This window comes from Zalophus californianus, chromosome 7, assembly GCF_009762305.2.
Source record: "Zalophus californianus isolate mZalCal1 chromosome 7, mZalCal1.pri.v2, whole genome shotgun sequence".
NCBI classification, from domain to species: Eukaryota; Metazoa; Chordata; class Mammalia; order Carnivora; family Otariidae; genus Zalophus; species Zalophus californianus.
Genome location: NC_045601.1, coordinates 73021658 through 73042192, shown reverse-complemented (window position 1 = coordinate 73042192; position 20535 = coordinate 73021658). Strand labels below are relative to the sequence as shown.

The 20535-nt window shown below is 39.8% G+C and overlaps 2 protein-coding genes across 6 annotated transcripts in view; one reads left to right on the top strand and one right to left on the bottom strand.

Moving 5' to 3' along the window:
* NT5E (5'-nucleotidase ecto) overlaps positions 1 to 8746 on the top strand; it is a 47349-nt gene extending 38603 nt beyond the window's left edge. Inside the window, exons 5-9 of the mRNA XM_027603437.2 lie at positions 1028 to 1182; positions 2597 to 2702; positions 3542 to 3691; positions 5310 to 5510; positions 8295 to 8746. Coding sequence (XP_027459238.2) covers positions 1028 to 1182; positions 2597 to 2702; positions 3542 to 3691; positions 5310 to 5510; positions 8295 to 8458 — 776 coding nt within the window. The 3' untranslated portion in view covers positions 8459 to 8746. The remainder of the gene's footprint in view (positions 1 to 1027; positions 1183 to 2596; positions 2703 to 3541; positions 3692 to 5309; positions 5511 to 8294) is intronic.
* A 4927-nt stretch (positions 8747 to 13673) lies between these two features.
* Positions 13674 to 20535, bottom strand: part of SNX14 (sorting nexin 14) — a 91446-nt gene continuing 84584 nt past the window's right edge. For 4 of the 5 annotated variants that reach the window (XM_027601415.2, XM_027601414.2, XM_027601417.2 and 1 more), the window contains 5 exons: positions 20253 to 20417; positions 20010 to 20105; positions 17468 to 17559; positions 16674 to 16730; positions 15855 to 16066 (listed from right to left, as the gene is read on the bottom strand). In XM_027601415.2, the coding sequence (XP_027457216.1) occupies positions 16028 to 16066; positions 16674 to 16730; positions 17468 to 17559; positions 20010 to 20105; positions 20253 to 20417 (449 nt within the window). In that variant the 3' untranslated portion in view covers positions 15855 to 16027. Of the gene's footprint in view, positions 16067 to 16673; positions 16731 to 17467; positions 17560 to 20009; positions 20106 to 20252; positions 20418 to 20535 lie in introns of all 5 variants that reach the window. The other variant, XM_027601413.2, reaches the window with a different exon arrangement.

The window sequence follows — 20535 nt, the reverse complement described above, 5'->3', positions numbered from 1 at the left end:
GAAGCAAAGGGGGTCACACTGAGTGGAGCAGGTCTCCAGCCCCAGCCCCACCACCAGGAGCAGCATGCCTATGGCAAGTTCCTTTCTTTATCAGATGAGGGAGGGTCTTTCTTTCTTCTTTGTCTGGGACTCAGAGCAAAGTACATACTACGTCACCCATTTGCACGTAGGATACATGACCACACTCCTCTGCTCCTCTCACCTGCCTTCTACTGCTTTCCGTGATCAGATCAGGGAAGGATGGGCAGTGGGGTGCCTTGCAGAGCCAGCGGTCACAACGCAGACCTCTCAGTAGCCAGAGGGAGAGGCCGGGACCACAAAGACCTCAGCAGGCCCTTTATACCTGCACTGAACGAGTCTCATCACCCCCCGCCTCCACCAGTAGTGCTAGCCCAGGTGGGCCCACAGGTGCTCATTCAGCTGTGATGAGTTGATGTTAGGCTATTCAGTGCATCTGGAGCACCTGGCTAGCTCACTTGGCTGAGCATCTGACTCTTGGTTTCGGCTCAGGTCATGATCCCACAGTCCTGAGGTTGAGCCCCACACTGAGCCCTGAGTGGGGCTCTGTGCTCAGCGGGGAGTCTGCTTGAGATTCTCCCCCACCCTTCCCCCCACCACTTCCCAAGTTGGCAATTTCAGAGGCAGAGAGACAGCAGCCTGAAATGGCAGAATCCATTTCACTCTTTTCTTTTACAAAACAGATGTTTAGTTACAAGAAATAAGTAATGCGTGCATGTACTTGCTCTCTCTCTCCCTCCCTCCCTAAAATAAATAAATAAATAAATCTTTCTTTAAAAAAAAAAAAGGATACTCAGTGCATCTTTAAATTAAGACCCATTCCTGGTCTTATTACCAAGAAACAATTTTCTGAGGAAATTTCACAAACTAAAATGTTGAAAAATTATGATAAAGAAATGTATGGTCATAACAGGTAAGCTAAATGATCTTTGATTCCTTCTCCAAAATGTAGGCCAGTGTGAGTCCTGCCTTAACTATAGGCTGATTTTTCTTCTTTGCATGCTTCCAGATCCAAGCATAAAAGCAGACATTAACAAATGGAGGATAAAATTAGATAATTATTCTACTCAGGAATTGGGGAAAACAGTTGTCTATCTGGATGGCTCCACTCAATCATGCCGCTTTAAGGAATGCAACATGGGCAACCTGATTTGTGATGCTATGGTGAGTGGTCCCCTGGAGTGTGGGCCCTGTGCCTAGGGACGGAGGAGGGAGCGGGGAAGGATGCAAGGAGGGACAACCTGATAATTACGGAATTGAGGATTTTTTAAAAATTAGTGCCCAAACTAAAGCTTGAGGTGGATTCATACTGAGTACCTTGGGAAGATACCTGATCTAGACCAGCTGACCATCACTTTATTGCTTTACGAGTACTGAAGCCTTTATTGGAAGTTGTTCATTTTGGATGTTGCTTTCCTTTTGTAAGATGGTCTCAATACACAAAAGTTCGCTACCCTGAAGATGCAGACACAGTAGGTAAGACACATCTGCTTGGGCCTAACTTGGCCAGCGTGTCTCCCTGATCTGTCCTCTTGGCTCCAGAGAACCAGGCCTTGTGTCACTAGGAGCCTCCTTCAGAAGCAGAGAATGACAACATGCAATTATATAATAAGTCCTGTGGCTGAACATATCATGCATGAAAACACCCCCTCTAACTCGCTGCAGGCAGACTGGCTGTGGCAGCCCCTTGGGGGCTATGCTGAGCCAGGGTCCCCAGGTCAGACTCAGCACTCCCACCGAAGCCTGCACGCAGGGGGCTGTCTCTTGTGCCTGGCGCGGTGCCTGGCATGGTGCCTGGCATATACACACTCAGTAACTGACTGCCAAGGAAATAACAGTGTTCACACTTTGCAAGGTGAGACCAGTGTGGGCTCCCCAGCACTAGGCAATCATGCAGAAGAAGTAGCTAAAGAGAAGTCAGTGTGGGAAGGCTTAGAGAAAGGTCTGGAAGGAAACAAGCTGTTAGCAGTGCTTACCACTCTGTTAAGAGGCAGACGCAAGTATGAGAAAACTTTTGCTTTTGCACATTTTTTTTTTCAAATCAGAATGTATTCATCTTATTTCTTGTAACTAAACATCTGTTTTGTAAAAGAAAAGAGTGAAATGGATTCTGCCATTTCAGGCTGCTGTCTCTCTGCCTCTGAAATTGCCAACTTGGGAATTGGCTGGGGACCTGACATGGGGTCCAGGGATCATGTTGATAGGAGGTCCTGCCTTCAGGAGCAAGTGCAGGGCCTGCAGGAGGCAGGGGTGGGGGGTACAGCATGGCAGGCCAGTCTGCATGAGGCCCTGTCCTAACACAAGAGCCAGTCTTGCTGAGGCCCACTGGCCTGCAAGGACAGGGGTCTTAGGAAAGTGGGCTCGGAGCTACTTGCTTCTAAAAGTCTGACATGGGACTTGTCTTATTTTTGCTTCTCAGAGCATAAAACTAGTTCTAATTATACTTGAGAAGTCTCTGGGAACGCAGGAGCAGGGAAGAAGCAGCTTTATTTCCCTGGTGGAGCAAACCAGATTCCTAGAACTGATCCTAAGGAGGAAGATCTAGAATAGCTAATGTAAATTCATGCTACCGTTGCAGATTAACAACAATATTAGACACCCGGATGAAGTGTCCTGGAACCATGTGTCCATGTGCATTTTAAATGGAGGTGCCATTCGGTCGCCCATTGACAAAAGGAACAACGGTAAGCTTCCCGGGCTCAGGGCCATTAACCCAGCGTGTTCTGTCTCTGGCCACGCCCACGGGGACCCTCGGCTCATCTCTGCTGTCAGCCACGTACCACAGTGTCAGTCTCTTCAGTTCGGGTCCACTGCTACTCAAGTCAGTGCCTAACGAGAAGGACACACACATGCTTGTGTGTTCTCGTATGTATTCACATGCTGAGGTAGCAGCTGGGGTTAATGGAACCCAGTCTTGATCTAAGCTTCTGACTCACAAAGCTAAATACTAATTATTGCTGACCAATTCAAAATACCGACAGTCTCTTCCTTGATATCAGGAAAGAGAAGGGGCAAATTGCCAGTCTTCTGTACTGGATTAAATGTTTTTAGTGCAATTACAGATAGCCAAGATAATCATATGGGAAAAGAAACCAACTAGACAGATATTCGGGACACTCTTGCAATCGTCCCTCACATGCTATCAAAACCAGGTAGTCTCCGTGTGAAGCCCCAAGCTCGGCTCATTGTCAGACAGGGACAGGGGCAGGGACGGACGCATTGCCTGTCTGGAGGAACGGAGCAACACTTAACGCCCACTGAAGATCCAGCCGCAAGCCGAGGATCCAGGGCAGAGCACCGGTGACTTTGGAGCCACCGATGTCTAAGCTCCTGCCCTCTTGCCCAGGGGAAGAGAGCACGGCCAGAGGCCTCTTGAATCTGCTCCCTCCCTGTCAGGAACCTGACACAGCTGGCGTTGTCCTGAGAGCGTTCCTCATCCCCACCAGGCTTAACGGAAACTGGGCTTGGGATGAGCTTATTCTCCAGCTGTTTTTCTTCTTGCCTCATCTACAACTACCCTCAGGCACAATTACCTGGGAGAACCTGGCTGCTGTGTTGCCCTTTGGGGAAACCTTTGACCTGATCCAGTTAAAAGGCTCGACGCTGAAGAAGGCCTTTGAGCACAGTGTGCACCGCTATGGCCAATCTACTGGAGAGTTCCTGCAGGTGGGCGGTAAGTCACCCTTCAGCGTGAGCCAGGAGGTCCTGCCGGTTGCCTTAGCTCCCCCCACACAGGACCACCATGGCCAGATTTGTTTCGGTCTTCCCCCACGCAACAAGAATGCGTGGTCTTTCAGTGGCCGTGGACTCCCAGACTACTGAGATTAGGTCAGGGTCAAAGCCCGAGGCCCTGGCAGTGAGCAGTATTTGCTCCCTCTGAGTTGGACATCAGATGGACCCTCTACAGGAACTGGCCCTCCAAATTTTAAGCAGGTCAGCTGCCTTGAGGTCTAGTTTTGTTTCTTTTTAAAGATTTTATTTATTTATTTACTTATTTGACAGAGAGAGGCAGTGAGAGAGGGAACACAAGCAGGGGGCGTGGGAGAGGGAGAAGCAGGCTTCCCACCAAGCAGGGAGCCCGATGCGGGGCTCGATCCCAGGACCCTGGGATCATGACCTGAGCCGAAGGCAGACGCTTAACGACTGAGCCACCCAGGCGCCCCTGAGATCTAGTTTCTGTTAAAATCTTAGTTGTTTAGACATTCACTGTTCTTTGCTAAAAACAAAACAAACAAACAAAAAACAAAAACACAGCCCTTCTCTGTTCTATTCATAATTGCCTGGAACCATGCAGAGATTCAGAGGAATGCAGAGTCCAATCCGTTTTAACAGGGATGATTTCTGGGAGGGGAAGGCACCTACGTAGACACATTGGGACACCTGGTTCTGGTTCCACTGTGACCTGGGGCAGATTTTCAACCTCTCTGAATGCAGTGAGAAAATGTGCCCTGCTCATCTCACAGATCACAGTGAAAGTGGAATTGAAACAAATGCTTCCCAAATTGACAAGGACTTCTGAAACACTTTGGTCAATAATGATTTCCACAGTTCAATGAGTTATTTTTTAAAATAATATTAATAGCTTTATTAACTTTGTGACACCATATTTTGGCCTCTTTTTTTTTTTTTAACTATAGATGGTAGGCCTCACTTGATGGTGTGATTGCTTTGTCATGTCCTCCCTCTGTAGAACCCCCCATTCTTGGGATTGAGGGGTTGCAGAGGGTGCTGGAGGCCCACCTGCTCCCTGTCAGGTACCCCAAACATTCAGCATTTTTCCAGGAGAGAGCTGGGGGGCAGCAGGATTTTGATGCTCCAGCACAGTGCTGGGTAGTTACCTGTTTTGTGAAAGTCATCCAAGCCCAAATTATTACCATTTAGTAAGTCTTCAAAAAAAATTTTTTTGTTTTTGGAGTCTTCAAAATTCTAACAAATGTTATGCACCTCTCATCTGTTTCTCATTTTCCAAAGCCATTGAACCAAGTTGCTGACCAATTCATTTAGAATTTTAAAAAGATGTGATTTCTCCCTGCATTGCTAACCCTGGCCCATTGTGAGCCAGAGCCAGTTTCCCTCCCAGTGGGTCTTAGACCTCCCGGGACTTGAGTATAAACCTAACCAAATGCTGCAGTGTCCTTTCAACTCCCCCGCTGAAACTTCACTCAAGCTCACACCCCATGAAAACCAAGCCCAATGCCCTAATTCCAGATTTTGGCCAAAATCTCTTTCTTAGCAATCTCTTTCTTAGATCGCTTGGATCCAGTGAGAAAACAGACTCATTTCTTTTCTAGGAATTCAAGTGGTGTATGATCTTTCCCGAAAACCTGGGAACAGAGTGGTCAAATTAGATGTTCTTTGTACCCAATGTCAAGTGCCGAGTTATGAGCCTCTCCAAATGGATAAGACATATAAGGTAGTCCTCCCAAGCTTCCTCGCCAATGGTGGAGATGGATTCCAGATGATAAAAGATGAAGCATTAAGACACGACTCTGGTAAGCACAAGTGTCTCTCCCTCTCCCTACTCCAAAAGTACTTATAGACAACAGTACTGGTCCAAGGAGGGGAGTTACTCAGCATGCCAGGACTGCAAAGCCAGGACCAGATCCTGCCCCTCTGTTGCCAACTCCCTCCAGCTTTGTTGGAAAACAGCAACACAGCAACTGGGGAGGATGTGCCCTGCCCCTCCCCAGCACACAGACCCACCCATCTAAGCCCAAAGTGTTTTAAAACTCTTTTAAGTACATATAAACAGCTATCCAAATTGTGAAATGTAAATGAGTTTTACACTTACAGGAAAACCTATTTCTAGAACTTTAGATTGGATCTGGAAAATCCTGTAAACTTTCTTGAAGCATTTAGTGTGAATAGGACAAGTAGAAGTGGATGGGACATGCTCCCCCCCCGTTTTCAGGAGTGGGTCAGTGGAGCAAACTGTAACTATATTTAACCTCAGTCAGTATTTTTCACAGCATTTAGGGTCATTTTACCCCAGCCTCACTTTTAAAAATCAGTTCTAAGAACCACTTCATGTGGAAGTCCACTGATGGGAGATACCTGGGAGATCTGAGTCCCACAGAAGCCCAGAGGATGCCACCAGCACAGGGCCATTAAAAAAAACTTAAAAAAAAGAACCACTTCACATGCATAAAGTCCACTGACAGAAGATACTACCCCTTCCTCTTCTCCAGGGCAGGAGCCAGTGTGCTTACAAGACACGTGCAAAGCTTCTCTACATTTCCAGGAAGGAGCTCAGCTAGGTTCCTCCTCAGCTCTACCCGTGGTGGGCCTGCTATTTTAACTGCTTGTTCCAAGGAGGGTGGCGAGCAGAGCCAGGGCAAAGGAGGCAGCCCTTCCTGCCAGGAAAGGCACTGGCTACTTCTGTCCATTCCATAATAGAAGATGGAAGGGCAGGCTTAAAAAGCTTTCCTCTTGAGTCCCACATGAGACAGAGGCTGGTGGCTGTGTATCGCCCAAGCCCAGACCTATAGGTGTTGGAGAGAAGGAACTCATATAGAAGATTGAGGAAGCCTTGGCCCTAAGGGTTCTCAACCCCAGCTATACACCAGAATCACTTGGGGAGCATTTTAAATTAAATACCAGTATCTTGGCCCCAACTTTGAAGAGATTCTAATTTAATTGGGTTGGGGCAAAAGTCTCTTCCAGTGAGTCTAATGCAGGACTGAGAACTATAGCAGAGAGTTCTTTTGTAAATATTAGTGATAAATTTTTTTATTGAGGTATAATTGACATATAACATTATATTAGTGTTAGACATATAACATAATGATTCAATATATGTAGATATTGTGAGATGATCGATACAATGTCTAGTTAACATCATACAGTTACAAAAATTTTCTTGTGATGGGGACTTTTAAGATCTGCTCTCATAGCAACTTTCTAATACGCACAGTATTAACTCTAGTCACCATGCTGTACACTATATCCTTACGACTGGAACCCTGGACTTTTGATCCCCTTCACCCATCTTGCCCACCCCCCCCATCACTTCTGGCAACCACCAGTCTGTTCTTTGTATCTACAAGCTTGGTGTTTAATTCCATGTATAAGTGAGATCATATGGTATTGTCTTTCTCTGACTTATCTCACTTAGCATAATGCCCTCAAGGTCCATCCATGTTATTGCAAAAGACAAGATTTCATTTTTTATGGCCGAATAGTATTCCATTGTGCATGCATTCCTGTGTGTGTATGTTTATCACATTTTATCCATTCATCCACCAATGGACACTTTTTTCCACATCTTGGCTATTGTAAATAATGCTGCATTGAACACAGGGGTGCATATTTCTTTTTGAATTGGTGTTTTTGTTTTTGTTTTTTTCAAATACTCAAAGTGGAATTGCTGGGTCATACAGTGCTTCCATTTTTGATGTTTTGAGGAACCTCCACACTGTTTTCCACAGTGGCTGCACCAGTTTACATTCCCACCAAGAGTGCAAGAGGGTTCCCCTTTCTCCATATCCTTGCCAACCCTTGTTATTTCTTGCCTTTTTTGATAATAGCCATTCTAACCGGTGAGGTGGTATCATTGTGGTTTTGATTTGCATTTCTATGATGAGGGATCTTGAGCATCTTTTCATGTTGTTTGTTGGCCATCCATATGTCTTCTTTGGAAAAATGTCTATTCAGATCCTCTGCCCATTTTTTAATCAGATTTTTGTTTTGTTTTACTTTTGAGTTGTAGTTCTTTGTGTATTTTGGGTGTTAACCCCCCATCAGATATAGGATTTGTCAAGTGGTATTAAAACAAAATTTTTGTCAGGTGCATATGAGTTTGTTGTAGTTACAGGCAATTGCTGTTTATCAGGCCTCCTCTCTTTTGGAAATGATGTCTCCATTGTCTCAATGTCAATATGCTAAAATGATTTCTGATCAGGCAAGCAGAAGAAAGCCACTTTTATGTCTCAACTAATTGTTCTCGACCAGTTCCCTAATGCCCTTGTTTTGGAATGGTTCAAAAGCAATAATGTCAATCGCTTTCTTGAGTCATCTCAGAGTAGACTGAGTTATCTAATTATCTAGTGGTGAACAATGGGCACATTTGACATCTGGGACATGAAAAAGCAATCACATTCTTTGCACATTTGATTACCACTCTTCTTTTGTGACATTTTATCCCTGCTTATGAAAGAAGTATCTTCCCTCTTATAATTACAGAGGACTTAAGAGAAATACATTGGTTTTTCCTGCTTCTTACTCTTAATTGATAATTACTTACTCTGTAACTAAAATAATGTATATATATTTTCTAGGGGACCAAGATATCAGTGTGGTTTCTGGATACATCTTAAAAATGAAAGTAGTTTATCCAGCGGTGGAAGGTCGGATCAAGTTTTCTGCAGGAAGTCATCGTCATGGAAGCTTTTCTCTAATATTTCTTTCATTTTTGGCAGTGATCATTGTTTTATACCAATAGCCAAAAATTCTTCTTCCCATTAATGTGTGGAACTGCATTTTTTTTCCAAGTGAGATTCAAGTCTGCCTTTTAGGAACTGGCTTGGTGATGGCAAAGACCATCTTTGCAGGCCCCTATTAGTTGAGCTTAGAAGACTGTTGAATGAAGACACTGACATCATCACACAGGGCCAGCAAGTTAATGAATACACAGGAAAAAAAAAAATGAAAATGAGCCCTCTGACAGGAAGGCCAACCATCTTTAGTTTACATGTGCAAATTTTAATAAAATTTTATTAACAATTTTAAACCATAGAAATTATTCTCTTTTATATCCACTTTAATCTACCAGACAACTATGTTTACATTTTATCATTTACAAGGGAGTTTTAAGCACATTATCTTATTTGATGCCTGTAACTTTGGTGGACAAGGCAGGAATTTCCTGTTTGACAGATGGGAAACTGAAGCTCAGCAAGAGCAGACTTGTTCAAAGCCATACAGCTGAAAGTGAGAGATCTGAGACCTGCACCCAGGTTTTCTGACCTCAAGTCCAGCACTCTTTCAACTACATCCAGTTACTGTTCGGAATGATACTTAATGGCTTCCTCTCTTCATAACTATCAATAGCATCAAGCTCCTGGATGATAAGTATCTGCTTTATTTCAGGTCTCTATTTTTCCTTTTTAGATCCTGTTGTTATAGTGAATTTAATGGACCAACACAGGGTAGCATTCTCTCTTGTACCACCCATGTGCCTTTAATGAGTCAGGAAACAAACAGTGCAGCAGGTGATGGGAAAGGTAAAAAACAGTCCAGGGTCAGGAAGAAAGGGAAGGGAAGAACAGGACCCCCAGGATGTATTTACATTACAGAAGAAAAAGAGCTAAAGGGCACTCAGATACGTTAAGGAGGTATTTGTTAAGGAGTAGCAGCATAGTGCCTGACATGTGGTATTAGCTGTTAATAATTTTATGGGATTCCATCAATTCTGCCTCTGTGCTCTTTCCTTCCTTCTTTCTAATATAAAGGTATCATTAAAGAGCCTTCTAAGAGAAGATGTAATCCTAAACCTGCACCTGTCCCTCCCCAGCAAGATGCCAGCACTGTACTCTAGTCACACTACACACACACACACACACACACACACACACACACACACACACACACACACTCTCTCTCTCTCTCTCTCTCTCTCTCTCTCTCTCTCTCTCCTCTCTCTCTCTCTCTCTCCCCCTCCCCACCCCCACCCCAGTCACGGAAAATCCAGAGGGAAGATGAGACAAGGATTGATCTTTAAAAGTGGTATTATATAAGGATCATTCTCAAATATAGATATGAGAACTCCTGCCTGGGAGTGAGTCCCTCTGAGTGGAAGCTCAAGAAACACCCAGACCGATGAAATGATTTATGCCCAAAAGAACAAATACTTGCTTAAGGTGGTCATGAGGCCATGCGAGCCTGCTCAGCACTGCATAAATTATTCAACGAGAAATGGGAGCCTTCATCTTAAAAAATGGTGAGCAAATAGCAGTAGAGGTTTGGAGAAGCAGTGTGTGTTTCTTAATGTTTAAAAATATTAAGTACACGTGATACAAAAATATACTTTTAAACTCTACAACTTCTTTAAAAAGACTACCACAGTAAACTAATGCCCTCAGTTTTGTGCATATACAGATTAGCTATAAATAAATGTCGGTTAGATTGTGAGAGGAAAATTAGAGAAAGGTGCATTTGGAGTATATTTTTTATGCTTGGCCAGTAAAATAGAATAAATTCTATTGGACACAAATTTTTAAAAAACATTTTTGTAAGTTTTCTAACTATATGTGCGTGTATCGTGCGGTGGTTTAAGAAATGACCTCAGACACTTTGCAATTGTAGATTCAATTGTGCAATTCAGTTGTACAGTAAAACTGAAGATATGCTCCTTGTCTTTGGTAGTTATTTCTTTTCTCAAGCAAACACTATAATCTGAGACGATATGACTGAAGGAAAACTTTGACAGCTCATCACTGGTATCATTTCCCTTGATCGTAAGTCCCTTGCCATCTGATAACCCTCCCTATCCCCTTTCTCAACCAAAAAATGAGAAAAATGCACACAATTTTTAGGTAAGAGAACACAGTAAATAAAGGATATTTTAAGTAATACTATTACATTTTCTGGTTTTCATGTACAGAATCTAATGTAGAAACTGTTTTGAGGTCTGTAGTTGTTTACTAAAAATAAAAATGATCAAGCTAGATAATGTTGGGAATTTTAATTTATCTGAACTGGTTATACATCTAAGAATCTTCAAGCATACTGATAACACAATAAACCAATTGTTATACATTGATCAATTGAATACATTAAATCCATTTGATGGCAGAGCTGCCTTCAGCTGTTTGCAATGAAGAGTAAGCTGGGTTTCTTAGAAGAGAGTTGAGGCTGCCAATAGTTGTCCATTAGAAAAAGTTGCTCTCTCAAGGACTACAGAGTCCCATGGGTATATGGCTAACTTGTCAAAATTAGGGAAGGTTCCTGATTAGTTGCCTGGGACTGCTGTAATAAACTGACCCAATCTGGATGGCTTAAACAACAGAAATTTATCATCTCACCGTAAGTGTGAGACCAAGTTGGCAGGGTTGTTTCCTTCTGAAGACGGTGGTTAAGAATCTATTCCAAGACTCTCCCGCAGCTTCTTGTGGCCTCAGGCATTCCTTGCCTTATAGCTGCTATTTTCACCATGTTTTTACATCCCTTTCCTTCAGTATGTCTGCCTCCATGCCCCCCCCCATTTTTTTCCCAGGATTTATTTCATCTGAGAGAGAGAGAGAGCAGGAGCAGGAGGGGCAGAGAGAGAGGAATACAGAATCTCAAGCAGACTCCCTGATGAGCACAGGACCTGACACAGGGCTCAATCTCATGACCCTGAGATCATGACCGGAGCTGAAGCCAAGAGTTGGATGCTTAACCAACTGTGCCACCCCGGTGCCCCTCTATGTCCCCTTTTATTAGGACAAAGTCATACTGGATTAGGCCCACCGTAATGACTTCATTTTAGTCACCTGCAAAAACACTATTTCCAAATAAGGTCACATTCATAAGTACTGGGCATTAGGACAGAAGCCCCACCATCTTTTCAGGGGACACAGTTCGTCCCTTTAACAGTCCCCTGGCACGATACATACAATCAACTGGGGCAACCCTGCAGCAACCACCAGCTTCTGTGACTCATACATTTTGCAAATGAAAGATTATAATGAATGTTATTTTTGTACTGGTAAAATAGGATACATTTCGGAAGTCGATTTGGCTCAAGTACAGCAAATCAAAAGGCACCAGTTTTCTTATCTGATGCAGTCAAAAGGAGGTGCTTTCCCCAAAAAACAATACAGTCAAGAAATGGGCAGAAGACATGAACAGACATTTCTCCAAAGAAGACATACAAATGGCCAACAGACACATAAAAAAATGCTCAACATCACATGGCATCAGGGAAATACAGGTCAAAACCTCAATGAGATAACCCCTCGCACCGGTCAGAATGGCTAAAATTAAGTCAGGAAAGAACAGATGTTGGTGAGGATGTGGAGAAAGGGGAACCCTCCTACACTGTTGGTGGGAATGCAAGCTGGTGCAGCCACTCTGGAAAACAGTATGGAGGTTCCTCAAAAAGTTAAATATAGAACTACCCTATGACCCAGCAATTGCACTACTAGGGATTTATCCAAAGGATACAAATATAGTAATCTGAAGGGGCACCTGCACCCCAATGTTTACAGCAACAATGTCCACAATAGCTGAACTATGAAAAGAGCCCAGGTCTCCATCAACTGATGAATGGATAAAAAAATGGGGTGTATATATACATATACACACACATATATACTCTCTCTCTCTACACACACACACACACACACACACACACACACACACACACACACACACACACAATGGAATATCACTCAGCCATCAAAAGGAATGAAATCTTGCCATTTGCGATGATGTGGATGGAACTAGAAGGTATTATGCTAAGCAAAGTCAGAGAAAGACAAATATCTTATGATTTCACTCATGTGGAATTTAAGAAACAAAACAGATGAACAGTGGAAGGGAAGGAAAAATAAAACAAAATCAGAGAGGGAGACAAACCACAAGAAGACTCTTAACTATAGGAAACAAATAGGGTTGCTGGAAGGGAGGTAGATGGGGGGATGGGATAACTAGATGATGGACATTAAGGAGGGCACTTGATGGAATGCGCACTGGGTGTTCTATGCAACTGATTAATCACTAAATTCTACCTCTGAAACTAATAATACACTCTGTTAGTTAAACTGAATTTAAATTAAAAAAAAATAGGAGCACCTGGGTGGCTCAGTTGGTTAAGCGACTGCCTTCGGCTCAGGTCAGGATCCTGGAGTCCCGGGATCGAGTCCCACATGGGGCTCCCTGCTCAGCAGGGCATCTGCTTCTGCCTTCGACCCTCCCCCCTCTCATGCTCTCTCTCTCTCTCTCATTCTTGCTCTCAAATAAAATCTTTAAAAAAAAAATAGTTGCCTTTCTCCAAAGATTCAATTCCCCCGTTCCTAATATGAAGGTAATTATAACTTTTCTAACAGTATTCTTTTTCCTCCCCTCTTTTGTTCTTCTACATCAGGGATCAGCAAACTACAGCCTGAGGGCCAAATCCTGCCTGCCACTGCTTTAAGTAAACAGGGTGTCATTGAAATACACATCCATTACCTGGAGTGTTTGACAGAAAAAAAAACCATAAATATCAAATTAGCAAAATATCAAATTAACAAAAAAAAGTGAAATAAAAAAACTATTTTTCTCTGGAGTTCATAGGCCTCAGGTTAAAGATTTCTCCTCTGTGTATCTAGCACTGTCATAGAGATAACTGGATACATTACAGAAAGCAGAGTTGAAATGGAATATAGTGAACTGGCAAGACCTATTCACTTGTTCATTCATTCAATCATTATGCTAATGTTGGCTATATCTGGAAATTACAACTTGTGTATACATCATTACACAGTCTGCTAAGAAGAATGGTAAATTAGACTCTATTGTAAAATCAAATGGTTTTTAGTAAGTCAATAAATGATCATTTAAATGCTTGCTTTCAATCATTTCTCAGAATCTTGATACCTATAAATGATTATACATAAAACACAATTTTATAATGTCCCTTTAAATCTGAAAACATCTTTCCATCTATTTAATTTCATTTTATCCCCTCAACCAGAAACACTGATAGTTGTTTCTATAAACACATTTCCAAAATGTGAAGCTCTTGTACTAGAGGACACACATAAAGATGGATAGAAAGTAATGAACAAAGTAAAATATTTCAAATGACTGGGGAACATACTTTTAAAAAGGATCCAAAGAATGCCTACTTTTGGAAATAAAAGCTTCTTTTATGGGGCAACACTGACAAGCACATCAAGTGAGAGACAAATCTAAGTTTGAATTCTAACTTCACTATTCTCTCTGGCTTCAATATCCTTACCTATAACATAGAAATAATATCATCTCACAATTACTGTGATGGATGATAAAATGTGATAATGTATATAAAATGCCTGGTTGACAGAGACTGCATCTAGCTCCTTTTCCTTTTATAATGTCAACGGTTACTTTTGTATGTGTCGATTTTTATACATCACATTTTCTTTAAATAGAGCTCACCCACTATTAATTGAAGTATATCCTCCTAAAATTCTTATGTTGGGGGCACCTGGGTGGCTCAATGAGTTAAGTGTCTGCCTTCAGCTTAGGTAATGACCCTGGAGTCCTGGGATTGAGTCACTTGTTGGGCTCCCTGCTCCTCGGGGAGTCTGCTTCTCCCTCTTCCCTCTGCTTCTCTCCCCACTCGTGCTCTCTAATAAAAAAATAAAATCTTAAAAAAAAAAATTCTCATGTTGAAACCCAAAACCGCTTTAACACAAAAATTCTCCATATTTGGAGATGGGGCCTTTATGAGGTAATTAAGGTTAAATAAAGTTGTAAGAGTAGAACCCTAATCCAACAGGACTGGTGGCCTTATAAGAAGGAGAGAGAGAGATCTCTTTCTCTCTTCCCACACACCTACACAAAGAGGTCAGGGGCACATGTTAGATGGTGGCCAACTGCAAACCAAAAGAAGAGGCCTCAGAATGAAACCTACCTTGTCGGCACCTCATCTTGGACTTCTAGCCTCTAGAACTGTGAAAAATAAATTTGTTGTTTAAGCCACCCAGTCTGTGGTATTTTGTTATGGCAGCCCAAGCAGAATGATGCACTCCTAACATTTTTCTCATCTAAATAAAGAGAATATCACAATTTATAGGAAAGTAGGTAAGAATGGCATATAAAGGGCTGTAAAATATTTTATTTTTTCAGTTTACTGTGACATTTTAAATAACAGTGTTTAAAATGCTATGGATTTAAATGTGAAGAGTTAACCTGATTACTCTTCCACCTGTCCCTGAGAAATCAGTAAATGCTTAAGGCTTGGTATTAAAGCACTGATTCACAGAAACTCATATATATTCTAGAAGTTTCAAGCAATTGAAAATATAATAAAACTACTGACAAAACCTTTTCAAAAATTACAATACCTAATAACCATTTTTTAAAACCTTGGGAAAAAAATAAGTGAATAGTATTAAATAGGTTAGATTTCCAAATTATATTTAGTTTCATATTACTCAACTTAGTATCTAATACATAGCTGAAACTCAGTAAGTATATTCTGAATGAATGCTACAACCAATTAGCAAACACAAAACTCTCAATCTTGAAAGACAAATTTGTTTCAAGGAGAAAAGTAGAGCATGGGAGGGAACTCTGAGTAGAATTCTCAACACTGGCTCTTAATATTTTAAATTAACTTTCCTCAAGAAATAAAATTAATTCCGTATTTTCCATTTGGAGAGACAACAGACATAAACCGAAAATCTCCTTGACTCAATTGTTTACATAAGATTTTGGAATATAGCTACTACATCCATTCCGTGAAATGTAGTTGCAACCCCACAATCACAAATATCTGTAAGTAGTCAGTTTTCACACCTAAAGAGGGCTATAATCTGTCAATCCAGGAAGAGTAAGGAGAAGTCCTTTGTTTCTTATGAAAAACTCATAAAGAATGTCTTCTTTATAGACATGTAGTTAACTAATAGAAAATGAAAGTAAAAAGAAAAAAATCTACTAAAATGTATTAACTCTAAATAAGAAAGCAAATCAGATCTTACTCCTGTTTCCCCATACTAAACATAATTATTTTCAAAATGATACAATACAAAGACTATTGGTTTTATCTCTTTGCCCTAAGAGGATTATGAATTACCTCTTTTAAAATGGCAGTAACAAATGACAGATGTTCTAACAAAATTTGGATAACAGGTTAAAAAAAATTAAAGACTATGAAACCCAATCACTTGTGACCATTAAGTTTGTGTTAGTCTTTATTAAAACAAAAAAAAAAATCAAAATTTCAGACACTGGATTACATGATATATACAAGAATATACAAAGTAAAAGAAAGAAAATACTACACTAATACAGCAGAAATTTGTTATCTATCTGGTTATTCTTTCCCAAATCCAAATGTTTACATCCAGGATGTCACAGAGGTAACTTCTTTTTGTACCTAAAGTAAAAATAAATCTATTTAATACAAGAGAATAAAACAGGGTTCATTTGTGAAGTGCCTAACAATTAATTCCATTGTATAAAAATTCTAACCTGAGATGGATGGATGGACGGATATATATATATATATATATATCTCCGCCAAGTTCAATACAATAATAATATTACCATTCTCCAATTCCAATTCATTTTGTACTACTGGGTTAATATAAGCTCAACTGCCCCAAAACACTCAAGTCTAACTTATATGGCATTCAGTGTTACAGATAGAGGACAGCCTGAAGAGCTTGGCCCATTCTAGTGCTAGGATTGAAACACACCTTCCTCTGGAAAGACTCTGCAGGGTATATATACATGTTCCTATCTGCTTATAATTAGGAAGGGACAAAGTCAAAACACAGGCTATTCCTTTCCTGCCCCCCCCCCAAAAAAGATCCTATGTTTAAGCATGTTGAAAAAAGAAAATATAGAGTCATTTATTAAGGTTGTTCATTTTTAAAAGGATCATAGCCCCAAGGGTTTCCTTAATTTTTGTGTCCCTAATTAAAACAGATGTCAGCATACCATCAAAAACATAAAGAATAAAACTGTTGCTTCTCAGTTACCTTATTGAGCTCTGGAAATAGTTCTTGTATCACAATGTCCAATAAAACATAAGTCAGCTAAAGCACCAAAAAAAAAAATTTTTTTTAAGGCATTAGACAAAAGCCATAAAAATAATAAAAACAAAAATCAGGACTGTAGTTACCTCTAAATGAGAAGGCATGTGTACAGCTTGTTATTATGCTTCATAAATGTTAAAGACACAATGAGGACACAAAATTTTAGTTATATTAAGATCTCAACAAAATATGTGCAGACTGAACTATATACATAATGTTAACTGTGGTTATTCTATGTAATCTGAATGATGGAATTCTTAATTTTTAAATATTTACTTTATTTCATGAATTTTGTATATGTTCCAAATTTTCTACAATGAATCTGTTTAAGTCAAAACAACTCATGTTATAAAGAAAAAAAAAAGTAACTCTTAACTAGAGACAACAAACTGATGGTTACCAGAGGGGAGGTGATGGGGATTAAGGAGGGCACTTATTATGAGGAGTACCGAGTAATGTATAAAATTGTTGAACCACTACAATGTACACTTGAAACTAATACAACACTGTATGTCAACTATACTGAAATTAAAATAGAAAATTTAATTTAAAAATAATCAGCAAAAAAGAATAACAGATAAAATACTTTTTCTTTTTTTTTCCTACCTGAACGTCTGATGTGCACTGCCTTGATTTAACATAGTGTCACTTCACAAGTAATAATATACCAGACACCCTACTATGTGTCGTTCACAAAACCTAGCCTACACTAGTTAACCTGCTTTAATGAATTTTACCTGCTTATTGAGAACTGGCTGTTGTAAGCCATCAAACAGAAGTCTGATGCTTTCATACTTGGCTTCTTCACCAATACACTTGACTATCAGATCTAAAAGAGAAAGCCAAAGGTGAAAACACTTCATATTATAAAGTGACTCATCATTAACTGGACCATGAATCAAAATCTTCACCCTGCTTCCCAGGTATTACACAAAAACTATAAATCCGCATTTCCTAAACCAGTGTTCTGCAAGGGGCTCCTGGAAAAAAGGCTTCTATAGTCAAGAAACTCCTCCTTTTGGAGATTCACACTGCATAGAAGTATACTACAAGCTCTGAAGAATGCTGCAGTAAAGAAATCTACTTATATTATTAAGTGATAAAAGACAGTTGGAAAATAACACATATTGTGTTATCCCATTCAGGTAAAACAAATAAAATCAAATCCTAAAATTATGTGTATACATTTGTACACACATGTATAGAAATGGACAGAAAAAATGTGAGGATTAACACCAAACTGATTAGGGAGAAGATGGCTTCTACTTTTTACTCTATATATTTTCACAATGTTTGAATATCTTAATATCAGGAAAAAAAGTTTAATTTTTTAACACAGACTTTCCTCAATGAATATAACCTCTTTAATTTACTTTTGTACTTTTTTCATAATTATTACTAACCATCTTACAGAACAGTCTTTTTGGGAAATGTTTAAACACTAATTTAGGATCCAAAACGTTCTGATACATGTTTGCACAGCTGTCATTTTTCACTTCTATTACCAAAGAGTTGGTCCAAAATCTAAAAAATCTCTGAACGTTTTCCCCAAAACAGGAAAATAAAATTATTCTTAAGTAAACAAAGTGCTCAAATATTTGTCCTCCCCCCCATCATAATAAAACTCTTAATGATGTCCTTGAAAAGTTCTCCCCTTATGTTTGCTTCTAGGAGATAAATCTAACCCTACAAGGCAAAGGCCAAATTCAATTTATAATAAGCATAGTAGATCCTTGATATTTTCAAGATATGTGGCCCAATATGGATCTTTATGAATCCCCTAATTCACCAATACTACATAGAATTTTCCAATTAAGATGCATGATGCATAATGGACAAAAATAAGTGATCCTTTCAGATCCTTCATGAGTTCCTGAGAAATGAAGGGTAGAGGACAACAAAAAGACATGCTTAGTTTACTCACTAAATTACTCCTCCCCAAAGAGAAGTTTTGAAGTAGATGTGATTCAAATTTGTGCCTTAGCAAAATAACAAATTACTACATTCACTGGCTTTCCATGTTGTCTCTAATATCAAAACTAAGACTGTTAAAGCCATGAACACTAAGGGCTGCTATTACAAACAGGTAAGAAATTACTTCATCATTTACCTACAGAAGACTTAGCCCCAAATAGTTTTATTCACTTTTATATTCAGGCCAGGGATTTAACTTAATTGTCTTCACACAGAGCAGCAGGACTATTCTGAGACTAGTTATTCAATGATGAGAATTCTCTAAGATTCAGTCCAAAGGCCTCTTCAGTTCTTATTCTATATTTTCTCTCTGGGCATTATTATCCACTACACATAACTCCCATATCTCCATCCTTTACCATTCATTTCTCCAATTTCAAAACCTGAATATCTAACTACTTATTAGACATTTCCTCCTGAATAATGTATAGGCACTTCAACTCAAAATATTCTAAACTTAGTATCCTCTGTTTTGACCCCTTAACATTTTTTCCTTTTATTTCTCACTCTATAAAAGGTTACTACCATTCATTTACCTTATGGCTCAAGGCTACCTCCTTTACAGAAGAAGTGATCATTCTCCTCCTCTGAGATACTCTGTGAGTTGAACATGCCTATCACATGTATGTTTTGTCTGTATACCTGTCTTCCTGCTAGACCGAATTACTCAAGTATACTTTTTATATCCCTTGCTCTCTGCATAGTGCCTGACATGTGGAAAGTGCTCAGTAAATTTAGAATGAATTAATTCTGATCTTTTACTCATAAACACTACTGTAGTTCTTCTCATAGTATAATGGGCAGCAGGATTCCAATTGTCCCACAAACATATCATTTGATCAGTCTGATTATAAGTTGCTATTGAAAGAATCTGGCTACTGCATAAGTAGAAAAAGCCTGTATTAAAGTTCATAGTGCTTATATCATAAAAACCAAATTTTATTTAACTAATGAGTTAATTTTAGTTGGTCTTTATAACTATTTCTAAAATGATAACTCAAAATAAAAATTAGTTTCAATAATTACTATATCGTGAGGGGTGCCTGGGTGGTTCAGCTGGTTAGGCATCTAACTCTTGATTTCAGCTCAGATCATGATCTGGGGGTTGTGGGATTGAGCCCCGTATCAGGCTCGGCACTCGGTGTAGAGTTTGCTTAAGATTCTCTCTCTCCCTCCTCCTCTGCCCCTCCCCCCCACTTACGTGCTTGCTCTCTCTCTCCAAATAAATAAAATCTTTAAAAAAATTACTATACATTGTGATCTCAAAGAAATGCTAATCTATATTAAACTACTTAAATATTATACCTGGAATATAATTCATCATTTCTTCAAAAGTCTGTTTTGCTCGTTTTTGCTTATCTTGGAGAGAGCGAGGTTCAGTGTTTTCACAGAACACAGCATCTAAAAAGACACAAAAAGAAGTAGTTGCTGGAATTTTTACCTATTATACACAAAGTACTTTTTCATTGCAGAAATACTAATAAACCAATGAAAAACAGGACACAAAAGTACATAAAACATGAAACAAACACATGACAAAATACAAACCTCTGAGAAGTGTTATGAGTGAGACCAAACGGTGCTCCTGAAACAGCTGTTCTAGTTTACAATGAAGATAGTAGTCAGTATACATTTCCAGGGTGTTTTTAAACAGGATTCGAGTTCCCATTAAGAGATGATGAAGCCAGTCAGGAACTTGGAAAACCACCCGTCCTGAGAAGGATCATATGGAATATTTTGTTAAGATAAACAGATATTTCAAACATTTTCCAGTATAAAAAAAACACAAATGGTCAATATCTTATTTGTAAACACTAAGAACTTTAATATG